The sequence below is a fragment of the Canis lupus genome, chromosome 37 (genome assembly GCF_011100685.1).
Source record: "Canis lupus familiaris isolate Mischka breed German Shepherd chromosome 37, alternate assembly UU_Cfam_GSD_1.0, whole genome shotgun sequence".
Lineage (NCBI taxonomy): Eukaryota > Metazoa > Chordata > Mammalia > Carnivora > Canidae > Canis > Canis lupus.
Genome location: NC_049258.1, coordinates 14,888,110 through 14,909,945, shown reverse-complemented (window position 1 = coordinate 14,909,945; position 21,836 = coordinate 14,888,110). Strand labels below are relative to the sequence as shown.

The 21,836-nt window shown below is 39.2% G+C and overlaps 1 protein-coding gene across 4 annotated transcripts in view; it reads right to left on the bottom strand.

Moving 5' to 3' along the window:
- Positions 1-21,836, bottom strand: part of ADAM23 (ADAM metallopeptidase domain 23) — a 187,541-nt gene that overhangs the window by 113,305 nt on the left and 52,400 nt on the right. For all 4 annotated transcript variants that reach the window (XM_038585540.1, XM_038585538.1, XM_038585537.1 and 1 more), the window contains one exon: positions 10,978-11,054. In XM_038585540.1, the coding sequence (XP_038441468.1) occupies positions 10,978-11,054 (77 nt within the window). The remainder of the gene's footprint in view (positions 1-10,977; positions 11,055-21,836) is intronic.

Below are 21,836 nucleotides of genomic sequence, written 5' to 3'. Positions count from 1 at the left end.
GTAGATTTCTTTCTCCTCCATTGTTCTGTAAGCTTCATGAGGGAAGGATTTCTCTCTGGTGGCTTCAACAGTGTCTGGCACTTAGCAAGTACTAAATAGACATTTCTGAAATAAGAAGTGCTCAGAATGGCTTATAAAAGGTTTCAATCCAAATAAATAAATAAATAAATAAATAAATAAAAGGTTTCAATCCATGGAAATCTATTGATCGATCTACTGAGGATGGAAAGAACTTCATGCACTTGGCTAATACAGAGTCCAACAGGAAATGTCCATTTAAGTGAAACATTTCTGATCATTCACAAAACCGTGGTTGCAGACCATTATGCTGCCTAACATCCTGATAACATCAGAGCCAAAGGGATGTTCCCTGTGAAAGGAAAACATTTATGTCTCCAGACAGACAGATAAACTTCTTTTATCAGATAATGGTAATTATACACTCCAGGATGTGGCTTTTCTCACCTGTCAGAAAAGTAAGATCTAAATTCAATAACTACCATAATTAACTCATCTCAGATGCCTAATATCATCTAATCCTCTATGCTTTCCAATCTTTTGTCAAGATTAACTTCTGCTGCAATTTTTACAAATTTATCTGTCTTCAAAAGACCAAGAAGTGGGGGCTCCTGACTGGCTCAAGCAGTAGAGCATGCGATTCCTGATCTCAGACTCATGAGTTCAAGCCCTACATTGGGTGTAGAGCCTACTTAAGAAACATTTAAAATTTTAAAAGACCAAGAAGTGGTCCAAAGAATGAATCAACTTCAAGTTTTATTTGCCCACATTGTGCATTAGGGTAGATACCTGCAAAGGATCTTTTTTTAATCCATCACCGAAGACATGGTTTCTTAATTCACTAGATATGTCTTCTATTTCCTAGATTAAGTAACAATACAATGTGATCCCACTGACAATTAGATCCCTTTGATTTTGCTAGAAATTCTTAGATGACTTTCTTTTTTACTCTGTGTGCTAGAGGCTATGGTCACAGATTCCTATATAGGAATCCCTTCACAGTCTTATCTCTTGGAACTTAGAGTCTAAATCTAGCACCTCTGCCCTCCTGATCTCCTCAGCCTGGTGTTTAATTTCCCTTGAAACCATCATCCAAAACAATTATTGTCAACAGGCAAGAGGGATGGGATAAGGAAATCTCATAATTACTAAAATCAGAGGGCAAACTTCCACTGTCCTTTACCACCCAAAAGTCATATACAGCTCATCTAACTATGGAAATAAAGAATCAGTATGTAAATACCAATGGTTTAATTAGGATTTTGTTTTTCATGTTTCTGCTATTACTATGTTTGGTTATGAAAGTCATTCTCAAACTATTTTGAAATTAGGTCAGATACACTCCCTAAAAACTAGAACTAGAACTTATTAATATATAGGCAATACTTACTTTATTACACATTTTCAAGAGTTTTTGGACTTGATCTACCAGCATAAAGATAGGTCATCAAAAGCAAATGATAGTGATAATATCCAAAGCATCCAGTGCAATATAGAGTTACCTCTCCAACCAGAAATGCCCAAGGGAGACCTGATAGGTACTCACCTCATCAGAGAAAATATGGCAAAAAGTAGAGCCACCCAGGACTATAAAACCAAAATGTTTAGACTGAGATAGGAAAAGATGCCTTCAGGAGAGGAAACCCCACAACAGTTCATCCCTGACAGAAATGGGAACCTTAGAATATTGCAGGGCCTCTAGGACATATGAAAATCAATATTTATCTACATCATATTGCACATGACACAGTGGCAATCAATACTTATGGCAACTTTGGGGACCTCTACCTCTTAAGATTCCTTACCATCACAGAAATGTTTTCAAAGCTGCCAAAATAGTTTAACCCTTCCTAAGGTACATAAATGCAAAAGAGACCATAACCTCTCAAAACAGCATTTGGAAGTTATAGTAGGAATATTAGCTAGGAAACATCTACCAATTAATAAGTAGCAGCTAATGCTGAATGTCCCACTGCAATCAGTAAGCAATAAATGAATTAGGATGTGTACTAATTTGCTAGGGCTACCATAGCAAAGTACCACAGCCTGGTGACTGAAACAACAGAAACGGATTTCCTCCTAGTCTTGGAGGTTGGAAGTCCAAGATCAAGGGGTGTGCAGGTCTTCCTCTGAGGTCTCGCTCCGTGGCTTGCAGATGCCCACCTTCTCACTGTGTCCTCACATGGTCTTTCCTCTGTGCACACTTAGTTCTGTGTCCAAATTTCCTCTTCATATTGGGTGAGGGACCACCCTAAATATTTCATTTTAATTCAAGTACCTCTTTACAGTCCTTTTCTCCAGGAGCACTTATGTGGCTCAGTTGGTTAAACGTCTAATTTTGGCTCAGGTCATGATGTCAGGGTCCTGGGATTGAATCCCACATCAGGCTCCCTGTCCAGTAGGGAGTCTGATGTCCCTCTGCCCCTTCCCCAGCTCATGTGCATGTGCTCTCTCTTTCTTAAATAAATAAAATCTTTTAAAAAGAATAAAGTCCTTTTCTCCAAATATGGCTACATTCTAAAGTACTAGGGGTTAGGACTTCAACATATGAATTTTGTAGGGACAGAGTTCAGCCCACAACAGATGGTCTGCTATACAAACAAGATTATTTTAAATCCTACTGGGGACTTCTGGGTTTTCTTTATATTGTTAAAAATTGGCTAAAATAGTTCATTTCTTTTTTCCTACTTAATGTGAACAGATGAGCAACCATTAGCATTATGCCCAGCTCACTTATAATTTGACAGCCCAGTCCTGTGATCATGCAGACACAAAGTAAGACTCCAAACTGACAACACATGCTGAATCCCAGCGTGACTAAATCTTACTAGGCCTCAGGCTGCTCAGCTGTAAAATGGAGATTATCACATCTTCCTCACAGGGTTCTAAAGGTATTTAAATAGGAGAAAATGGGTAAAGGGCTTAGCAGAGGGTCCATCACTATCATTGCTACTGTTCTAGAAAGCCTTCTTTCTGCAGACCTCAGAAGTCAGGACAAAGAGCATTTATTTAGCCTATGAGTTAGGGCCAACTGGTAGAAAGTAGGATGGAAGTGAGGGGTGTGCACTGGGACATTTGGCCAGCCCATCTTGGTTCAGAAGCCCTACAAGATGGAAGACAGCAACAGCTCAGTCTTGGGCTAGAAGACAGGCATCTGCCTCACACTCTTCTCCAGCCACAGCTCCTCACTCCTGGTCCTCTTCACTTCTAAAAAGAAAATGGGGCAGGAGGCTTATCTCTTCTATGTTCCTTCTTACAAACCAAATTTAAGTTCAAATCTCCAAATCTGCAGAGCTGAGACTAAACTTCCCACATAGAATCCAATGAATCCAAACAGGCAGTTCACCTTCCACCTGTTCCTTGATAGTTTCAGCTTCTTCAAGTGAAGGGGTTCACCAGTCCTCACTCCCAACAGGAATCTGATGCTTTCCTGCTCCCACACCCTCGCTCCTCCACTTCCCTGTGTGCAATGCACTTTTCTCCTTCCTACATTCTCCCAAGTGGAAAGTGTGCTTTTGTAACTGACTCTGCCCTGACCCCCACCCTGCCATGGGCCCTCAGCAGCCCTTCAACACTGCAGGCAGCTGACTGGGAAGACCTAGACTCCTGACCTCAGGGCATTTTCTCTACCTAAGAGAAGCACTGTAAGTACTTAAGAGTTACTGCCCCCAGAAACAGCCCTCAACCAACAACAGATTGGTAATCGGTGGACAAAACAGCTTCCTCTCCCCTCAGTTCGATGACATTCTGGAGAAGAATCCACCAACAACCAGGGTTCCCTCTTCAGGAATGAACCTGAGTGGGAAATCAGCTGTTTTCTCAGCTCCCTTCTCTTCCACTTCTCACTTCCTCATCTCCTGAAGGTATTTCCTGGAATGCTTATCTCAGGGTCTGCTACCAAGGCAGCAAAGCCAAGACAGCATCCTTAAAATGAATATCAAATCCCACCTTCCTCATAAAACCTCCCCTCAGCACCAAGGTCTCACTTCCTCTCATGTTTTAATACTATTTGTATATGTTTTAATCTCATTTCTCCTACTGTGGGTTCCTGAAAGGAAAATTCTTTTACACAGCTCTGAATTCCATGGGTCGCTCAGCACAGTATCTTATGCAAACAAGATCTCAATAAATGTTTGTTGACTGAATGAAGAATAAATTAACCATAATAATCAGCACAAAAGTCAGGCTCTTTATTTAACCTAACTGAAACTACATCAGTGTGGCTGTTTTCTTCTTTCAAAAGCATTGCATAAACTACTTTTAATGAGCAAATTACTGTGTGCATGTATTTCTTCAATCAGCATTTTCTAGATATTCATCTTAAATCAAACACCCTTGATTCCCAAATTAAAAAAAAAAATCAGAACAAAGACTTTTCCTAAATCCAGAACTACCTTACTGAATGCATTACTTTGACTTTCTCATCATGCCTTTACACTTACTTACCACTTCTTTGAATGCATTCCTTTCCACGTGGTGACACTAAGACCACTTCAATCATCTGCATCCTTGTACTACCCCACCACCCATCATTCTGCACCTACTCATCAATACACACCTCAAATCCCATCCCTGGGTGAAGGGAAACATCACTGCGAGTCCATGCAATGAACTCTGCATAGAAGAGCATTGTAGTTGAGGTCTGTGTACTTCTCTCAATGGGGTATGCTACACTGATTTTCCTTTACTGAGTTTCCTGGTGGCCCCGTGTCAAGTGTCACCACTACTTTTGTATAAGGCTAAATCTCAATATGATCCAGGTCTGGCACTGTCTTCTCATAGGGTTTGTTGGAGGATAGAGAAGGCTTAACCTTTGTTGGGGGGCTAGTTACCACTCCATGTTCTAGCCAACAGAGTATGTAAATGAAAGGATGGGACTATATAGGACAAACTTTAGCCCCCAAATACAATTTTCCTAATAAGTGACATTGGAGAATGTGGCTAGAGCCTTGAACTAAAGGGCTTTCCTGCAAGCACAGAGAGGTAGACTGACTCAGTGTCTACCTTCCCAGTTCCAAGCAGAATAGCTACCATAACAAGTACTTGAATATTTGTTCTGACTGCTGAGTGGAATCTAGAAACACCAAGGGATTCCCCACCTTGCCCAGAAATAGATGTGTTAGTGTGAGAAGCTCTCAAAGCCTAGTTCTCTCATTTTAGATAAAGCAACTCTATTAATACCCTGATTATGGCCCAGTGAATGTCAGGTGCTGCCCAACCGTGCTCATTATCATGAGCGCATACCAACCACAGGCCCTACTGTCTCTAATTTTTTCTTCAGTCTCCTTTCAGCAGGGAAAAGATCTTATGGTATACCACCCTCTTCTCATTTATAAAGTCAGAAAAAGTACTGACTGAAACAGAAGTAGACTTGTGCTGTTCTCATCAGATCAGAAGCTTGGTGAAATTAATGATTCTTTTCTTCAATGCTGAGTCCCCCAGTACACACACACACAAACACAGAAGAGAGAGAGAGAGCTCTCTGGCATCTCTCCTTATAAGAACACTAATCCTATCAGATCAGGGATCCACCCTATGACTTCATTTAACCTAATTACCTCCTTATAGGCTCTAATCGCAAATACAGTCATGTTGGGGGTTAAGACTTCAATATAGGAAGAAAAAAAAAGACTTCAATATAGGAATTTTAGAGAGACACAATTGAGTCCACAGCATTGAATACACCCTTTCCAATTAGCAGACATGTATAGGTACCACACATGATCTCATTTTATCCTTACAACACCCTGCAGCTTAAGAAGTTAAGAATATATCCATAAAATGGCATATTATTTATTCTTTATTTATTTTTAGGAACTTCCTTCTATTTATTTATTTTTTTGAGAGCAAAAGAGAGAGCACATGTGCAAGGTGCAGGGGGAAGGGCAGAAAGAGAGAGAATCTTAAGCAACCTCCACACCCAGTGCAGAGCTGATGTGGGGTTCGATCCCACAACCTCAAGATCATGACTCGAGCTAAAATCTAGTCAGATACTGGACCAACTGAGCCATCCAGGTGCCCCACAATGGCATACTGTTTAATACAAGATAGAAAAAACTTGCCCAAGGACATGCGGCTAGTAAATGGCAGGCCCTCCAGATTCAAACCCAGGTCTCTTTGATTCCAGAACCTGTGCTCTCAACCATTATGTAGCTCTGATTACTCTTACTCCCTAAAACATTTGCTGAAGACACCAGAAAATTTAATGGTAGGTAATATGGGCTTTGGCATAATTCCAGTCACAAATATGAAGGAGACAATTATTGGACACCCCAGGATTTCCAGGGATCAATACACATTAAGCATTGTTAATCTAATAAAACTTTTTAAACATTCTGAACTTAGAAAAACAGTTATTCTAGAAGAAATATGGTTATTCTAGAAGAAAAACAAAACAAAATTGAAAAGAGTATCCTAAAAGGAAAATGACCACAGACTCTGAGACCACAGCTAGGATTTTGTGGGGGGCTAAATAAAATGTGAATCCACTGGTGTAACATCCATGCTTACTGCCCTCCACTGGCTTCCACCAAACATGTCTCCATGGATGATGGCCCTTCATGATCTGGCTACATGGCTTCCTCTCTGACCTTATCTCTTCAACCTACCCTCACTGCACTTACCGTCCCTACTGTCCTCAGCTTTCTAGCTTTGGTGGTGGCTCATCTTTGATGATCAGGTTTCAGCTCAGTGTCCCTCCTCTGACTACTGTGACAGACCTTCTGGCTTACTTGACATCCAAATCATGTTGGCCACCTGCATGTGCAGTGAACGAAGCTCCATGGCAGGAGGCAGGGACCCTGCCCGTCCTATTCCCAGCAGCATCAGCACCACTGGATACAATGGATGGTTGCTCAACATTTGCTGAACAAACCAATAAAACACACATGTCCACCATAAAATGCCTCAGCAAGCCAAGGCCTCACTTGTCCAACCTATAAAAGCATAGAGTCAAAGACTTTCCTCTCAGGAACCCACTTCAGGGTAGTCTTCACAAACTGGCAGCTCAGTTCTGGTGATCTCCTTAACCACTTAGATTCTATGGCCACCGCTTTCATTAGTTTATGTTGACATCTGTATGCTTTCATTCCTTCACCGAGCCCACATACTTCCCATGTATCTTTTCCCTTTTCCATTCTCCAACAATTTTTTTAAAGATTTTATTTATTTATTCATGAGAGACACGGAGGAGAAGCAGGCTCCTTGCAAGGAGCCTGATGCGGGACTCAATCCCAGGGCCCTGGGATCATGACCTGAGCCAAAGGCACTCAACGACTGAGCCACCCAGGTGGCCTTCTCCAACAATTTTAAATTGTTGTAAGTAGTTTGGCCACTCCATGGTGGAAATGAGATTCTTCTTTCCTCAAAACCTCTTTCAGCTCCTCCATGAATGATCAAAAAATTCTCCTTAGTTTATTCTAACATGAATCAGACTTTTCCAGTTAACCCCAGCCATTGAAAGTCACTTAAACTAGAGATGTACCCTCTGCCCACACAGATCATACTCTTATACAATTCCCCCTTCTCTAGGTCATACCGGTATCACACACTCATCCTGAGCTCAGAAGGTGCAAGACTCTGCACAAGGGGGATACAGCACGAGTACAGACAGCTCTTATACCTTCCTCCCACTGCAGAGACCTCCACTTTCTCTCAATTCAGCCCCTAAGCCTCCACCTGACCTCATCTCCCTTCCTGCCCAGCCCGGATCCCAACACTTAACAACCCACGTCATTCCCCAGTATTCTAAGAGCTGTGCCTCCAACTCTTCTTCCCCTGTGCTATCCCCAGAAAACCTGAACCCTGATCCACACTACAATCTGCCTCCTTTCCTTCCCTCACATGCCGCAGTGATAGAGAACCCCAGGTTAAAAAAAAAAAAAAAAGAAAGAAAGAAAGAAACACCATGAAGAAGAATGACTCAAAGACTGACATGTAACACACGATCTCTGATGAAGGTTGCTCATACATTCTTCAACATGACCTTGGTAAGCTTCCTCATCCATTCTTCCCAGCAATTAGCTTAAATTTTCATCATTTTCCTCAAGCCCCAACCCAGCCTCCCTGTCCATCCCAATCCCTATGGTAGATAATGCTGTCCTCAAGAAGGAAATCTCAAGAGACATTTTCTAAATGCCATCCCTTCAGCTGGAAACCAATCTCTGCTTGCACACCCCCAGAGGTTGGGAATGAACTGTCCCCCATGGTTCAAAACTACATTCTGCCCTTTGTGCTGTTGGTCTCATGCCTTTTTGTCTTCGTTCAGATCTGGCTCCATAAATTATTTCCTGTCTCTTCTGTATCATTACCTCTTGCTCTTTCCAGCTCCATCGTTCAGCCTGTCAACTTGCTATGTTACCCCTACCAGCCCAGGCCCCGGTGTCTTCTTCTGGCCACTATCATCCTCCTCTCTTCCTCTTACCCAAACCTCCTCAAGGCACACCTGCTGTCTCCACATCACCTCCCTTAAGTCACCCCCAGCCTGCTGTGACCTGGCTTCTGCCAGGAACTTAATGGATAAATACAAAAGGCAATCCTGGCTCCTAATCTCACTAAATACTTTTACATGTGAGGCTATAAATCACATCTTTCTATTCTGAAAATCTCAATTTAATCATTCTCCTGATTTTCCCCCTTTCTTTGAACACTCACTCTGTCTCTTCTTGGGCTCCTCTACCTCTTCTCAACTCTTAACCATCTTCCCAGCTTACGTTCGTGTTCTACCTATCCTCTCTGAGCAATCTCATTCACAGCATGCTTGTCATTAACATTATATGAAAATAATGCTCTACAATCGCCAGCCGCCACCTACCTATCTCCTAGACATGGCCCCATGGATGTCCCAAACCCCTCAAATCAATTCTGATTTCACATTCTTTTCTCTTCACCATTTAGCCAGTCATTCCCTGTGCTGCCTGTTTCAGCTGGATACAACCTTCCACCTAGCTATTCAATCAAGACACCTGTCCATTTTAACTCGTCTTTCTGCCTTGCCATCCACATCAAAGCAATCCTGATGATTTTTATCAACTGAAGATTTCTTGAGAGCATTCCCTCTCCATGTGTCTTAGCACTTTCTGAGAACAGAACTTCTGTTTATTCCCCTTATTTCATTTTTCAGGCTCCAGGGTATAATGCCCAAGCTCTTAAGCATAATGTACAAGATCTTCCATGAGTTGAGGTGTCCCTGGGCCTACCTATCCTGACTCACGTCCCTTTTCCTCAATCTTATAATTTACCATGAAATTCAACAAAAATCTCAGGCTTCCATTAACATGCTACACAGCAACCTGTGCCTGTCTCCTGAGCACACACTCTTTCCTTTGTGGAGCCACAAGTCTCCATTTCCCCAACACTCCTCCTCCTCATGAAGATTTAACTCAACTGTCACTATTTCCAGGATGATTCTTTACACTCCTACCTGCAGAACTGCCTCTTTGGTGCTCCCATAGCCCCCCATGTTTATCTCTAGTAGTAAAATCTCACACCCTTCTAAATAATATATTTATCTATCAACATTTCCTGACTAGACTATAAGCTCCTCAAGGCAAGGGCCCTTAGAGGAGCTGCTCAACTTGATTCTTCCACAAGTTAAATACTAGTGGTAAATAATGTTCTGAGGTGTTTTCTAACCTCTACGTCTAATAGACATCCCAGGTGCGCCTTCCTCAGTTATGTGACTGGGGGGCTTTGTTGTGGCCATGATATCTTCACGTTCAAAACACATGGTGATGTTAGTTGCCATCACCACCCTTCAGACTGGATTGACAGTCTCCATTGCAGCAAGAGTCAAAGGAATAGAGGACCTTAAACAAACTAAAATTAGCCAAGGCCTTGCTACTCAACATAGTCCAAGATTCGGCAAGACAAATCTCTTGGGCAGGTTCAGTGCTGACACAGCAGGGAGAGAAGGTACTCAACCAATGCTCAGCAGGCTCACAGAGGAAAACCTACGACACCTTTACCACAGGAAATTCTTAGTTCTGCTGATTCATTCTGACTTAAAGCTGCAACAACACTTGAGTAAGGAGCACCCAAGCTGACTCTGCGTTTTTTTTTTTTCTGCAGAGCTCACAGAATTTGGTGTACAAGAAATTTAATAGTTGTTCTTTATATTCCTTTGCAATTTCTCAGATATTGACTGTGGTCACCTACATTTTAGTGTCTGATAGCATTATGCGGTATTTTTCTGGCAAAGATGCAGTCCCGGACAAAATATTGTTAAGAATTTAAAATACTGACTGGAGCTCCCTCAGCTAGAGAAAACCATACAGGAAATTTCTTTCATGAAATAAAGGCTCACTGCTAACTCCATTGGAGACTGAAGAACCCTGCTTAAGTAAATAGCTTTTGTTCATGCTTTGTACAAAGATATCTGTATAACTGGTTCCAACTTAGGAAACAGCATTTAAGTATCAACATAAACGTATCTCAGAGAAAAACTGGATAAATTTTCATTGGGACCAAATCTTAAAAAACTGTATTAGAGGAAATTATAAAACAAAGAACCTTCTCAAAATTGTTATTGCAAGTTATCATTTTCTTTGTTCTTCGTATAGAAGCCTTCCGAATTGCATAATGAAAAGTAAAATGGAAGAAATTTCTAGACTGGAGTCTAATTATACTTGAGTCAGTAATTGATCATGCTTCCTACATATAGTAATGATTATGGTTAACATTTAATTAACTAGCATTACTTCAAATATTTATTCCACTTACAATCATAATATCTAAGTACCGTTTTGAGATATTAACATGTTAAATGTTAAATGCCTTTTCTTTCAGGAAAAGAAAAAGAGAATTAACTTCAGATTTTTATATTTTTCTTTAAGTGCAATATGACATAATCAGCTAGAAAATATCCGTTGCTTCAACAAAGACACTATTTTGACTAAGCCATCATCATGAAGTAAAATTGTATTGTACTTGCTCCTTACAGAATCAAAACTAAATACTTACTTGTTCAGTGTGAGGTCAAGAATGAATTTGGAGCCAAAGGCTTCAATCTGGAAGCTTGCCTGGGCCAGATGGACAGCCTATGGATTCAAAGAGACAGAAAGAACCTTAGCTTACTTTCTTGTCTTTAAAGCTGATTAATCATATTGGTATCAGTGATATTAAATAAGAAAAACAGTTTCATGGATTGACGCACTTCTTTTGGGATCCTTATGTAACAATCCATTTCTTTAAAAAGATACTAGGTGCATTGTCATGGCTTCACTTGGAAAATGTAAATATCTGTGTAGCAAGGAACTAATAAAAGACAATCAGTCCTTTAAAATGAACCCATTGTGATAAAAATCAAGAGCATATTCAGCTGGACTTTCAAAGTGACTATGATGAATTATGCAAAAGTCTGACTAATTAAGGCTTGATTTCAGCCTATTTTGTGCACAAAGCTACCAATTCTTTCTGCACACCTAAGTGAAAAATCATGTCCGTGCTCTGCTCTTCATCAGAAATTGGAACTTTCTCTAAATGGTGTATCAGCAGAATGTGGCAGTAAAATTCAAAAGCACAACCTTTTACCTTCAGAAAGCACTTAGAACCATGCTCCTTGTGAATACTCAGTTTCTGTCCCCCTTTAAAAGTCATACATTTACAAATACTGTCGTTATTGTGCCTTAACTCAAAATACAAAGGTAATCTCATCTAACCATAAGTCATATGTACTAGGTGTTAAAGATGAGTTTAGTTCACAGAAGTACCTTGAAAAATGTAAGTTAAAAATCGATGCAGTTTTGTTAAAGTACGACCCAAGATAAAATTCTCTTTTATTGCTCTATCAGGAAAAAAACCACACACATTCACTTTTCTTCCCTGCTCACAAACATCCTTCCTGTGGACTTCATTCCTAAAGCACAGTGGTGTCACAAGTCATCTGTGAAGTGGTCCCTGCATGGCAACCAGACACCGCATCCTCCTGCCCTGGTACTTTCCACTCCCACTCTCCTCACAATACCACCAATGTTCTTCTTTGCCCTCATCCTCCCCAACTCATCCTTCAAGGGCAGCCCAACTGTATTACTTCCCATGAAGTCCTCCTTAGCACGCATGTTGGAAATAAACTCTGTCCTCAGGGCTCCAGGAGCACTCCATCTGTTCCTATCCTGCACCATGATGTATACTCGCTTCTCATCCCATCCCGGACAACTCATATCACAAGAGTATTGCAAACAGTAGTAGATTAATGACTCTTCCTTCAAAAACATGAACTTTCAAACCAAATATTTATTGTCAAGACTATCTTGCCATGCAAAACCCATAAAATACTATAAACCATGACTTCTACTTCCACTCGAGCAGGACTGCTGATTGGATAATCACTACAACAATCAAAACATATAATAAAAAGGAAATTAACAAATATTAAATGTTAAATACAAAGCCATGAGAAAGAAGGAGCCCAAATACCTGACACCTTGGCACACCACACCAAACCCCAAACAACCATGTAGAATTGGGTCATCATACTTGATCTGCGCCTCCTGCATCCAAACAACTACATGACAGAGACAGAAATCTCTGTCTTGTTAAATGAGATCTCAGTCACTTGCAGCAGGACCTCCATCTTCTGACACAGATATCATAAACTCTTTAATCTAAATTCATTCTTTGTCTTGAAGCCTTAATTTTTGAATGAAGATTTTGATGAATAATTTATATAAGGGGAATTTTTTTCATTTCTGGATCCCAAAAGTTTACAAAAAAAAAAAAAAACTTAACTTCCTGAGGAAGAAGATAGGCCCTTAGGCGTATTTTCTATTAAGAATATTAAACAGCAAAGAAGAGTTCATTAATGCCACCCTGGTCTTTAAAAGGTGATAAATGTACCTCCTTGAGCAACTTTATAAACACTAAGACAAGCCTGATAGTAACCAACAAATAAGCAAACAGCAAATAAGCAATGAGACAAATACAAGCCCTAACAAAAGCCTGCTGAACAATAAAGTAGCAGATAGTAACCTCCTACCTCATATTCTAGACTTGTTGGGAGTTACACAATTTGATTGCCATTAAATAAGTTTATAGTGAGCCAATGTGACAAGATTCAATTGAATAAAATTGAACGAAGGAGCTGATATATAACATTAATATTGGGGTTTTCCTTTTTTTTTTTAATTCATTCACTCCACACCAGGGTGTTAAGTCCCACTGTGTGCACAAAGGTGGCTGCGACACAGCCCCTGCCCTTCAGGGAGCTGTGGTCTCCAGGGAAGCAGGGAGAGCTGCCAACCTCAGTGGGCCTAAGGGGCCACAGGAACCAAGACTTCACTGACAAGGTGCAATCTGAACGAAATCCCAAAAGATGACTAAGAATCCACCTGCCAGGAGAAGAGAAGACATGCAGGGCGTGGGGGAAAACATTTGCAAAAATAGATTTAAAAATGAATATAGAAAAAAAGCCTTCTTAAATGTTTTGAAAATTAATATGGCCTATAAAGAAAACAGCTTTTGGGGAAAATGTCCAACACTGGATCTGAAAAAGTGGGTTTTGTGTGATGTGCTCAATGACATGTCTGATCACACAGACATACATGTGTCCAAGATAGCGAGCTTTCTTCAAATGTGCCCCCACTTACTCAGCACAGTGACTGGCACATAACCTAGCATCACCACTGTCACCGTCACCATCAGTAATGTTATGACTAAAACAAATTACTCTCCACAACAACTCAAACAATCACAATGCCATCCACAGCATCCTTGTTACTCCATGGAGAAAGAAAAAATCTGATTGTAGTACCTTTATCAGTAAGAATGTTTTATTTTAACATTTTAGCTTATTTTAATGCAAAGAGGCAGCACGTTTTCCTATAAAATGATTGAAGACTTCCTCAAGCATTCATCTCCCTTGCACATACATCAAATAGAATTGGTATATTCATCTGATATATTTGTATCCACGTTAAGGAATTTCATTCAATACATTGGCATGTGTCATTTTTCTTTTTTTTAATAATAAATTTATTTTTTATTGGTGTTCAATTTGCCAACTGTCATTTTTCTTATGTTCTGTTTTCTCTTTCCATTGCTATACATTCACAATTTGCACAGAGTATAGATTATTCTCTATATCAAAATAAATGCTTGACAAATGCTACTTTTCTCTACCATTTTGTTATTTCTGCTCTTAGACATGATTAAAGTAGCTTTTAACTTCTGGAATCTCTGCCATTCCTTCCATATTAATCGATCGTGTCTTATTTAACAAAATAATATGCAGTTTTGGTAATCATCAAATTTAAATATTTTCAAATCAGGTAAAATGAGTCCTCATCATTATTGTTTTCCCAATTGCATTTTTGGATATTCTTTGTTTTTACTTCGTATTAACTAACTTCTTCCAAACGACCAAAATAGTTAGAAGAATGGCCCAGATGAGTAGCAAGCTCCATAACACACAGCCATATCACTTAGTTTATTAAACATTTTAGAGATGACTAACCAACCAGGATCGCTGAAACCTCTGAAAATACAAAGACTACCTCAAAGATTGCTCTTCTTTTACAGAGAAGGAATCGTACAGTGAGGTTTAGAAATGTGTTCAGTAACACACAGTTGGATCCTAGGAGTACTTCAGACAAAAGTTCACGAACCACACATATGGTCATAATGGGTTAATTTCTCTTTTGGGATATCTGTTAAACAGACTTGATGACTAACCCTTGTTTTGACAAGGACAGTCACTGTAATAACACTGTGGGAAGAATGCAGGGTTTTACAGTCAAAGAGCATCATTTCATGACAAGAATAAGCACAGCCCCCGGCTCAGAATTACCACCCTGAAGGGCTGAGAACAGCTGTTGCCTAAGCACCTTGATATTTCTCTTTTGACTCAGAATCTGGCACAGGGAAATTACAGGAGCTCTATAAACAAAAACAACTAAACTCAATTATATACACAAACCTCCTTCACTGAAGAACAATTTACACATTTAACAATGTGCTTTTGTTTTCCTAGGTTATTTTTTCCTTTTAGGAGATAGCACCTAATGGTATCTTATTAAATAACTTTAGAAGACTGTCAGGTCCCCCAGTGAAGACTGGCTTTGCATTTTACCATCAAGCAATGTTGTGATATTGAGCAATCATGTGCATCACATAAGCTGAAGAGACACAGCTACATTTTCTTGGGACTTATATTCTAGAACAGTTAACATTAACATGGACACAAAGACAAGAGAAAAACATGACTGTCTCTCCTTATAGAAATAGAAATCGGGCATTTCCAGAGTACATATGTTTTCAAGCAAAAATACCTCACACATAATGAGTGTTCAATCAGTATTCTTTACTACTTGGCAAGGATTTGTGTGTTCTACAGAGTGCACTCATAACTGAAACTAAATATAGGAAGTGGAAAGTTTACACTTGCCCAGAATTCAGAAAATATTATGAAACTGAGTGTCATAATTTGGTAAAGTGAGCAACTTGAATTAAGGTATGAACACTATCAATCACAACATCCTCTGAGCAAGTAATGTACTTCAGTATGCTCTATAATGTACATGGTTTGGGAAATAGAAGAAAATTTGGGAGAAGTTTTCCTGCTTTTAAGATTTTTTCAGTTTACTTAGGGACATGCTCACTTAATGAAGGAAGAAAACATATCTGGAGTGGCATATGAATAAAACAAGGAAATGCTTTACAAATAGAGTGCTGAGCCCCTGAAGGGTAAGAAGCAGGCCCAAGCAGACACTGGTGGGATGATTCCAGCTCCACTTCCTAAAGAAGAGGGTTGAGGGCTTCTAGGAAAGAAGGTGCTAGAAAGATCAAAATGCTGTAACTAGAGTTAGAACCCAGGCTTAATAAACTGTTTTTTCTACTGGAAAGTATCGTGGAAAAAGTAAAACAGCTAAATAGCGGATTATCAGTGAGATTGTAGGTTATTTTTTTCTTATTTTTATTCCCTTAATGCTATAATATTGTTCATTCTATGTTCATTAAAATATTTTATTTATAGTGAGTATATGCCTGCATCTGTATGTGTAAACCATAACCTTCTCAGGAAATATTTTCCCTTATCTTTTTGCTTATGATTTTTTCCCCCTACTCTTGATTTTTCGATAGACTTTCCAAGAGTTTCTACTCCTTTCTCTTCAAATATACTGGGGAAAGTTCACAGAATCTCAAACACCACTTTCTTTTGAGTTTCAGGACATTTTATGTTGTTTCTGAGAAGATGGATTTGGAAATTCACCAACTAAGAAGGAAGAGAACAGCTAATCATATCCTAGAAGGGGCCTGCTTTGCTCTAAGGGATTGAGTTGTTGAAGGAAGAAGCTACACTACACTACAACCATCAACTTGGTTATATAGAGTGGTTCTCTCCTTTTTCTATGTCACAGGAGACCCAGAATCCAGTGACCTGAATCACTAAGTTCCAATAGAAATAAACTAACAAGTTTAAACTGGAATAAAGTTGAGGAAAATACATCCCTTTCTTCAGATCATACGGGCTATTCTGTAAATAGCTAATCTGGGTCTATCCCACACACAGCTAAAGAAACACAGAAATCTACCTTGTGGATCTTTTTCCTGTACAATGTAAAAATATGTAAATACACCTTGGAAATTTGAAAGTCCAAAAAGAAACATCAATCGACCATTTTTAATTACAATCTGGTTCCAATCCCTTATCCTAAGTTTGCACATTGGTGATCACCAATATGATTGAGACTTTTATATATAATAAAAATAATTAAGCCCTAGGGACAACTGGGTGGCTCAGGTGGTTGAGCATCCAACTCTGGATTTCGGCTCTGGTCATGATCTCGGGCTCATGAGGTCGAGTCCCACATCAGGCTCTGGGCTGAGCATACAGCCTACTGGGGATTCTCTCTGCCTCCCTCTGCCCATCCCCTTGCTCATGCACGCCCCCACCCAATAAATAAAGCCTTATATTTCTTGTGTTTTAATTCTCTCAACCAATCAGAATAATATGGTGCCCTGTGCAGTTAAGTTAGTAGTAGACAGATGTTTTGATTGTCCTTTCATAGAAGAAAAACATTTTTAGAAGGCACACAGAAGTTAAATGATCTTTTGTTCAAATGATCTTTTGATCAGATCTTCAAATGATCTTTTGTTCAAATGATCTTTTGTTCACACATCAAAGGAAAAAACATGAAGTGCTGCTTCAGTTCAGTGAGAAAAAGTGCCGTTCATGCTAAAAGCCCTTAGCCCTCCAAACTTCAGTGTTTTTGGTCATTAAAATATAAATAACAATAGCTTCCCAAAGGTCGAGGATGAAGATTAAATTATATAATAATGTAACAGAAAGTTCCTAGAAAAGTTTGGCCATATAGAGAGAGCTCAGTAATTTAGGAAGAAGGGAGCAAAATAGGAGGAGAAAGAGGAAAAAAGAAGAAGAAAACTATATTAATGCTTTAGAAGTGTTAGCAGTCAGCCTTACCTTAAAACCTCCCTCCCAGTATAGCTGGCCACCTTCTAAAAAATCCTATGTGCATTTATAGTCTGCAAAATTTGCAAATTTTATATTTTTTATTGCTAATTACCATTAGGCATTATGCTCTGACTTTCAAGTTGTCATGTCTTTACTTTTTTTTTCTCCTTGGTCCGTAAGTTGTCATGTCTTTAAAATAATATGAATCATTTTCCTGAGATGTGGAATAGCTGTAAATGTTACATGAAGGCAATTTTGCAAATTAAGGTAATTTGCTGAAAATTCTTCCCAAGATACATTTAAATAGGTAGCTTGTGGGAGAGAATACCATCGTGTTTCCTTCTAGCATGTTCCAATTCACAGGATTACTGGTCAACCCATTAACAAATCTGCATTGAACCCCAACCTCACATGAGATAATGAGGCAGATAAAAAGATCAAGAAGAATTAGTATTTATATCAAAGTTTATAATGGAGTAAGGAGAATGAGATGAGAAACCACAAAGAGCAAGAAACATAATACTTCGATCAAATAATAAGAAAGAATATTATTTGTAAGGATGCCACATACAACTTAAGCATGATTAATCTAATGTTAACAAGTGTATGGTACAGGTAAAAGTGCATTTAAATGTAAGGAGTCAAAATGCTGCAGGCTACAGAAGGCTGAGAAAAGCTTCCTGGAGAAGTCTTTCTCGGCATTTAAAGACAGCTAGAATTCAAGGACGTCCGGGTGGCTCAGCGGTTGAGGGTCTGCCTTTGGCTCAGGGCATGATTGAGGGATTGAGTCCCACAGGATTGGGGGATTGAGGGATTGAGTCCCACATCGGGTTCCCTGCATGGAGCCTGCTTCTCTCTCTACCTATGTCTCCACCTCTCTCTCTCTCTCTCTCTCTCTCTATGTCTCTCATGAATAAATAAATAAAATCTTTTAAAAAAATAAAGATAGCTAGAATTCAGATAGCCCTAAATCGACTTAATAGGATGAAATTTCAAAGTGTTTCTAAGTGTTTGCTAACAAACAGAGACTTAAGAAACACGCTTTTAAAGTAAAACATGGGGGATCCCTGGGTGGCGCAGCGGTTTGGCGCCTGCCTTTGGCCCAGGGCGCGATCCTGGAGACCCGGGATCGAATCCCACATCGGGCTCCCGGTGCATGGAGCCTGCTTCTCCCTCTGCCTGTGTCTCTGCCTCTCTCTCTCTCTCTCTCTGTGACTATCATAAATAAATAAAAATTTAAAAAAAAAAAAAAAAAAAAATTAAAGTAAAACATGGGATGACTCCCATCCTAGAACATTAAACTGCAGTCTGAATTGTGGTCAGAATTAAAACACACACACACACACACACACACACACACACACACACAAAGAATTAAAACACGGCAGTTTATTAGAAAATAAAGCATTTCACGAGATCCATAAGTCATGTGAACACATACAAGTCCAAAAAATACTAGTGTATTTTGTTAATCAATCTATATTTTAGCCTTACACTAGGAAGCTGGAGTCCCAACCTTGATGGATATTATAGAAACAACACCAAAACAGCAACAAAGAACACCGTTCTCACAGACCACAGACAGATCAGAATCTCCCAGCGACGGAGGCAGGTCATTGCTTGACCTTGTTCTCTGAGCCAACCTAGCCAAGAAAGATAGAACTTCAATTCTGAAGGAAATCAAGCCAACATTCAATTATCCAATCTGATGATACAGAAAGAAAGGATAGCATGTTGAGTTTAAATATCTGACCAAATCTTTTCCAAGAGTGATCTGCTAAATAAACCAGTTTCTTAAAAAATATTTATTTATCTATCTATTATTTATTTATTTATTTATTTATTTATTTGAAAGAGAGAGCACAAGCTGGGGGTGGGGAGGTGGTCAGGCAGAGAGGGAAGCAGACTCCTCCACTGAGCAGGGAGCCCTACGGGGGGGCTCTATCCCAGGACCCTGGGATCATGACCTGAGCTGAAGGCAGACGCTTAACCAACTGAGTCACCCAGGTGCCCCTACACAATGTTTTAAAGAGAATCCAGTTTCACCTTCTTTCCTCTTCTTACCTACGCCTCACTCAGTTTGAAGCTCCCTCAAAGTCTGATACAGACAAAAGACAGATCCTGAAGAGAAAGAGGAAAAATGGGCATTGATAATCCAAACAGATATCCCAGTGAATAAATCATGAGTTAGTTGCACTAAAAATTTATTTTAAAATTCCTCTTCACCAGCCAAAGAAGAGAAGCAAATAATATTAGGGAGGGGGGGTTCCTTTTAGCCCTAAAGAGCCACACTAAGATCATTTAGTAACCCAGGAGAACTCTAGAAAAATATACTTTCAGTGACAAAGCATCTTTGGACATTTCTATGAATTGTCTCCCATACATTTACCCCTAGTGATTAATATTTGCTGGATATTAAGGTGATTGTGCCAACTTGAGAGAGAGATGAAATCATAGGCCTCCAGAGCTCTTGCTATTTGAAAATGGGCAAATCATTAAAAGTATCACTACAGCTATATTATTTAGCTTTCATATATTTTCTGAAAGACGAGTAAAATACAACTATGACAACAGTTACCATGGAAACCGTTTCTTTCTGCTGCCTTCTTGAATAGTAACATTTAATCTGATGCATTAATCTAGTAGCTGAGGTGTGAATCACCTTCTTTTCCTCATCAATTCCCACATCACCAAACCGCACAACCCCTCTCTCTCCTAACACTCTTTGTCAAAAAGTGAGAACATATTTTGTCTTCTAGCCGGAATTATTGAACACCCACTAAATAATTTAAATAAAAGAATATAAATAGGGTATAAGTTTTAAAAAACAAACAACACCAAGCTCTATGCTGAATGTCTGTGACTCATTACGTGACAGATTTTTTTAATTTGTTTATGTAATGTTAATACTATCCTGAAAGAAAAAATGCTTCTGTAAGGCAGCACTCCATGAAGAGCTCTATTTTCCTTGTCTGTTCACTCTGGTCCTCGGAATGCTGGCTACAGGAGCCCAGTGGGCTCAAATATCTATCCAGAGCAAAAGAAAAAAATTTTAACTTGGATCTTTATGATGACCACCTAAGGATTAGTTAATAATGAATGAGTCTGAAATACAAAATGAAAATTATGAGAGAATAATTACACAGTTCACTTGAGCACTGTTATATCCAGCAAATCACAAATGATATAAATTCAAATATTAATTTCCAGTTTTCTTCACTAAGAAACTCTGAAAATGTATAACCAAGGGAAGCTAAACAGACCTGTCCAGGCCAGATCTCTGGTCTCTTGAGATATCTTGATTCTATTGATCCTCACTGGCAGGTCTCATACTGTTCTTGCTCAGAGCTGATTTGTGTTGAGATCTCTCTACCAACACTATTATTTCTATTTGAAGAAATTTCTCAGGCTACATTTATGAATTTATCAGAAATACACAGCTATGTGACGATGGTATTCCTAAGAGGTCTTTGTTTTCCTTAACTACTCTGTGCAAGATATGTGTCACAAGTTTTATGTTACTGGGTGGATCCTCCTTTTGTCTACAGGGACCCAACTACATCTACATTTATGGATTAGAGAGCATTCTGTGTTTGCTGGTTCTCAGTTGTGTCTGGTTCTATTCTTTGCTCTGAATTCTGACCTTAGTTATGGCCATGGAAGGGTTGCATTCTGCCCTATTGGATGGTAAGAGTAACTTTCAAATTAGGGGCCAATCCACAGATGGACTTTCCCAATTTACAAACATGCAGGTGCCATTACACTTCATAAGTAACACTATTAAGACCTTTTCCCAGACTCGCAGTTGTCTTGCATTATAATTTTACTCAAAACAGGTATAAGTGTGTTACACATTTTTCTCTAATATTCATCTTTCATAGAATTCTGCAAAATGCCAACCATTCAGCACAGAATATCATGCCCATTTTGATAAGCAAATGATAGATCTTACCATGTCTACAGAATGTTTTAGGTTCATTAAAACTCCATTTTAATTTCCAAATAAGAACCCAGAATTAGATAGAATCTTGAAGACATATAAAAATAAAAGTAGTACTTTGGAGTATATCTAGTGCCTCTGATCACATGCTACTTCATTAGTATCTACATTATATGTGAAATAATTTACTGATTCAACAAATAATTACTATGTCTACCATATTTCAAGCAGAAACCCTGGTTTTTCGGAGTTTGAATTTTAGTATGTGTTGGGAGGGCAGTGGTGAGTAATACCGTCAACAAATAAATTTAAAGCAAGTTAGATGATGATAAATTCCCCAGGTAAAAAAGGAGAAATTGACAGTAATACAACAAAAGTAAGGGATTTTAACATCCCACTTATATCAATAGATAGATCATCCAGACAGAAGATCAACAAGGAAACAATGGCTTTGAGCAACACATTAGACCA